Below are 5,516 nucleotides of genomic sequence, written 5' to 3' on the forward strand. Positions count from 1 at the left end.
CCGGTGCTGTGTTGCGTGGGGGTTGTAAATCCTCTCGCTCTCTCTCTCTTCTCTCTCTCTCCTCTCTCTCTCCTCTCTCTCTACCTCTCTCTCTCTCTCTCTCTCTCTCTCTCTGCTCTCTCTCTCGTCTCGCTCTCTCTCTCTCTCTCTCTCTCTCTCTCTCTCAGTCTCTCTCCTCTCTCTCGTCTCTCTCTCTCTCTCTCTTCATCTCTCTCTCTCTCTCTCCTTCTCTCTCTCTCGCTCTCTCTCTCTCTCTCGCTCTCGCTCTCTCTCCTTTTCTCAGTAAAATTAACATTTTAAATCTACTATCTCTCTCCTCTCCTCCCTTCTCTCGCTCCTCTTCTCTCTCTTCCTCCTCTCTCTCGTTTCTCTCCTCTTCCTCTTCTCTCTCTCTCTCTCTCTCTCAAGTAAATTTAACATTTTTAAATCTTTCTTTCTCTCCCTCTCCCTCTCCCTCTCCCTCTCTCTCTCGCTCTCAAGTAAATTTAACATTTTTAAATCTCGCTCTCTCGCTCGTGCGACGACGACGACTGCACAGATCCCGGCGGCGTGGCTCACACTGTTTGACGTCGTGCTTCTCATCCTGCTCATCCCGCTCTTCAGCCAGCTCATCTATCCCGCACTCGATCGCAGGAAGATGCACTGCCCCCTGCTGCTGCGCATCGTCACCGGTGAGCTCGCGGCACCACCTGTCGGCACCCGCGAGAATTAAAAATCTTCTTTTTTTTTCTTTTTTTTTTGTGGTATTTGGATGCGCACGGGAAGGGCGGTTGTGGGTGTTATTAGTGGGTGCGGTTTGTTCGGGGGTTTCCTTGCAGTCAAGTGCTGTGTGTTTTTGTGTGTTTCTCCGAACCTGTTTTTTTAAGACTTGCGATTGTCACAGGTGTTTGTGGTTTGGTTAATGCCAGGAGTGAATAGCTATTTGAATCACAGAATTATTCAAGACGTGCACTGACTTGTTTGACACGATGCTTGCACATCCGTTTGTGGCGTCGTATTTCCCGCGAGCGTTGATTTTTTCGTCGTACGACTTGCAGGCATGTTCTTTGCCGTGTTGTCGGTGTGTCTGGCCGGAGGAGTGGAGATGTACAGACTGCAGGCTATCTCTCAGAGCAACAATACTATTGTACAGGTGACGCATCTAATCTAGCTATACCCCACCACGCCGTGTACTGACACCCCCTTACCTTCGTTGTTGTAGAGGTGTTACAACTGTCTAGCTATATCCACCACATCATATCCTGATGCCCCTTACCTTCGTTGTTGTAGAGGTGTTACAACTGTCTAGCTATATCCACCACATCATATCCTGATGCCCCTTGCCTTCATTGTTGTAGAGGTGTTACAACTGTTTAGCTTTACTCTATGGTTCATGAATTAACCATTTGTCGTTCTGCAAACCAGCGCACTTCTCTAAATTCTTGCAGGTTATCGGCAACACCACCTACTATGCGGCTGATGTCTCCATCTGGTGGCAGGTTCCACAGTACACGTTGATCGGAGTCAGTGAGGTGTTTGCAACTGTTGCAGGTAGCATCTGCAATTATATCGTTGTCACTAACAAAATTAGTGTTAATATTAGTGTTAACATTAGGCCAAAACAAATTATAGGTGTGGTTACGGTTTCCCGACCGACCCTATTTATTCCGAGCGACCCTAAACATTTTATTGTCAATTTATTTTAAAGTAAAAATAAATAAAAATTAAAATTAAAAAAATATATGAATTGGACAGTTCCTGCTTCAAAAGACACAACGCACATCCTTCGGACATGGTTCGTAAATAAAATATTTCAAGAAAATAAAATGTTTTCCCTACCTACCTACCCTCTTTTTTTCGGCATGTAACGGTAACCACACATATATTTGTTTTGGCCTTGGTGTTAACATTAATTTTTAATCGTAGATCACTGAAAGAAACATTGTGAAGTTATGAGTTTCTCGTACGCAGTGTATCAGAGGTCCGGTCTGCGAGAAAAAGTTAATGTTAAATTGACTACGTCACGAATTTTCTATGGTAAAATTGGTAAAATGTTTGTTGCCATGAAATTTTTTTTACATGAAAAGTAAGCGCTAACGGGACTAAACGTATCGTCAAATTCTTACCCGATAAGATTGTTTCTCAACTAGTTAAAAATCCAAAAAACTGGACGATTTGATATTATGTTCGTGACATTAATTGCTTGCTATGGGCTATATGTATGAGTCACGAGTGTATGTTCACATCGAACAATATAGTAAAAAAGGAAGTATAATGCAGCAATTTAACCATAAAAAGTGAACAGAATTACTTGTATTTTGTGAAAAAGTGGAAATATTTTTCCAATTTTTACTATTTACAGTAACGTAATCACTTTAAGACTAATGTTGAGACTAGTTTTGTTTCCGGAATAATCGATCAATAATTGAACAAATTAGAGAATGAGATTATTTCTCATCCTTGGTAACTATTATTGAAAATCGAATGTGATTATCATAAACGTAGTAAACTATTCTTTTTACATCGCTTCGACGCCACATGGTAGAGTTATTACTTAACACCATTAATTATTGTTAACAGTGGAATGTAATTATAAACTCATAAAAGCCTTCTACTTCCAACATCGCATAATAAAAAAATTCGTACCGCAAAGAATTTTCAATGAAAAATCAGATGTAGCCAGAAACGTAATAATCTGAAAAAAAATTGTACAAATAAAAAGGAAATTTAACGTAAAAAATTTGTTCCGTCTCGCTTTGCCGCGGCGACAGGTCTGGAGTTTGCCTACTCGGCGGCGCCACGGTCTATGCAGAGTATCATCATGGGCCTGTTCTGGATGTTCACGGGGATCGGCAGCCTTCTGGGAACGGGGTTCATGGTGCTGCTGATGGCGATCGCTCCGACCTGGTTCCCAAACAAAGATGCCGGTGAGTGTTAAACCCAGCATGGGCACAACGAAACTTAATTTCTAAGCACATTTTCTGCACTCGGCTAGACTATACGCTCTAAACTCCCTGCCGTGCCTCCTTCGAGTTGCTGTGTATGCGAATTTACCGCTTGGCCTCGCCAGAGGACGGTAAATAACGTGAAAACCATGTCGTGCAAAAGTACGATTTATGTCAAAACGAAGGAAGCTACGCGGTTTGTAATACTACCGGAAGATAGAATAAGGACCAGTGAACAAAAGAAGCTCATGTTTGTATACATTTGTATTTTTATTCACATCGAACTCGTACGACAAAAATGTAGTGAAATCAGTACCAAATACGTGTCAAACTCCTTTGTCTTTATCTAAACTCCTGATAATATATATATATATATATATCGTTGACCTGCACTGTCCATCTATCATCTACCTAGGTGCGATGCTACTCGTTAAGGATGAATCATTAAGACATATCGTTAGTATATATAATATATATATATTATATATATATATATCGTTGACCTGCACTGTCCATCTATCATCTACCTAGGTGCGACATCCATGTTTGGCCATCATCGATTGAACAACTGTCTCTCCAGTGCATAGTCCTGCATTGGCCACGCAGCATGCGGCGATCATCGCGTCTCGGTCATCTCCTGTATCTGGTGTATCTGGCGGGTCGAGCGCTGATAGCTTCCGGGACGAACAGCCCCTCCTGCCGGCCTTGCCTCAGCTTGCGGCCGGTGCATGCTGAGCTCCCAGCTTGTAGGCGCACGGATGCGGAGATGCACAGGCCTCACCAGTCTGTACGCCACCGACAGGGAAGAAATAGTGTCCAGCCGCTGCCATGGTTTGATGTTACCTACGCGACGCAGAGAGAACGAATTAGGAACATTTCATCACATAAAATACATGACATTCATAACATGCGAACTGTCGTAATATAATATATATGATATATATATATATATTATTATATATATATAGTTCAGGAGGTCAATAATGGACAAATTTGGTACTGGATTTCACTACATTTTTGTCGTACGAAGTTTCGATGTGAATTAAAAATACAAACTGTATTACAAACATGAGCTTGCTATTGTTCAACTAGGTCCTTATTCTATCTCCGGTAGTATTTACAACCGCGTAGCTTCGCTTCGTTTTGACATCAAATCATACTTTTTGCCGACAATGGTTTTCGACGTTAATTTTACCGTCCTCTGGCGATGGCCAAGCGGTAAATCGCATTACACAGCAACTCGAAGGAGGCCGCGCGCAGGTCGAGTTTAGGGCGTATAGTCTAGCCAGAGTGCCAGAAAATTGTGCTTAGAAATTAAAGTTTCGTTTCGTGCCCGATGCCTGGGTTTTAAACAACTCACCAGAATCTTTGTTTGGCGAAACCAGTCGGAGCGGATCGCCATCAGCCTAGCACCATGAACCCCGTTTCCGCAGAGGCTGCCGATCCCCAGCTGAAGCATCGAGAACAGGCGCCCATGATGCATACTCTGCATTAGACCGTGGCCGCCGCCGAGTGTTAGGCCAAACTTCCTGAGACTGTCGCCCGCGCAACGCGCAGACTGGCAACAAATTTTTTTACGTTAAATTTCCTTTTTATGTTGTTCGCAGATTTTTTTTCAGGATGTATTATGTTTTCTGGCTAACATCTGATTATTTAATGAAAATTTCCTTTGCGGTACGAATTTTTTTGTATTCATGCGGATGTTGGAAGTTTAGAAGGCTTTTACGAGTTTTATAATTACAGTTCCACTGTTAACGAATAATTAATGGTGTTTAAGTTAATAACTTATTGTGGCGATCGTAAGCCGATTGTTAAAAAGAATAGTTTAACTAACGTTTATGATAATCAACATTCGATTTTCAATAATAGTTACGGAGGATTGAGAAATAATGCTCATTTCTCTAATTCGTTTCAAATGTATTCATATCCGGCATTATTTCCTGGAAACAAGAATATCTCAACATTAGTCTTAAAGCTGATTATGTTCCACTGTAAATATTTACGAGTGTGTACCTCATAAAAAATTTATGTTAAACACTTAATATTAAACACTAATTTTGTTTGAGTGACAACGATATTATATTGCAGATTGCTACCTGCAACTGTTGCAAAACACCTCACTGACTCCGATCAACTGTGTACTGTGGAACCTCCAACCGAGTGGAACATCAGCCCGCATTAGTAGCGGTGGGGTGGATTTGTTGCCGCATAAACCTGCTCAAGAATTTAGAGAAGTGCCGCTGGTTTTGACAGAACTGACAAATGGTTAATTCAAGAACCATAGTGGTATGAAAGCTTAGAATAATTGTATCACCCCAACAACAACGAAGGTAAGGAGCCCATCAGGATATGATGTTGGTGGATATAGCTAGGACAGTTGTAACACCCCTACAACAACGAACGGCTAGAGGGCCATCAGGATATGAATGTCGGCTGGCATGATAGCAAGACAGTTGTAACACCTCTACAACAACGAACGGTATATGGGGCAATCAGATATGATTGTGGTGGATATAGCTAGACAGTTTGCTCACACCTCTACAAAACGAAGGTAAGGCGGTGTCACGTATGCACAGCGTTATGCTGTGGCAT

At 42.0% G+C, this 5,516-nt stretch overlaps 1 protein-coding gene across 1 annotated transcript in view; it reads left to right on the plus strand.

Moving 5' to 3' along the window:
- Nucleotides 1–4,419, plus strand: part of LOC106811119 (solute carrier family 15 member 4-like) — a 10,164-nt gene extending 5,745 nt beyond the window's left edge. Inside the window, exons 5-9 of the mRNA XM_014814659.1 lie at nt 539–671; nt 1,038–1,132; nt 1,428–1,530; nt 2,751–2,906; nt 4,358–4,419. Of these exons, the coding sequence (XP_014670145.1) occupies nt 539–671; nt 1,038–1,132; nt 1,428–1,530; nt 2,751–2,906; nt 4,358–4,419 (549 nt within the window). The remainder of the gene's footprint in view (nt 1–538; nt 672–1,037; nt 1,133–1,427; nt 1,531–2,750; nt 2,907–4,357) is intronic.
- The last annotated feature ends 1,097 nt before the right edge of the window (nt 4,420–5,516 follow it).

This window comes from Priapulus caudatus, unplaced genomic scaffold (genome assembly GCF_000485595.1).
Source record: "Priapulus caudatus unplaced genomic scaffold, Priapulus_caudatus-5.0.1 Scaffold506, whole genome shotgun sequence".
NCBI lineage: Eukaryota > Metazoa > Priapulida > Priapulimorpha > Priapulimorphida > Priapulidae > Priapulus > Priapulus caudatus.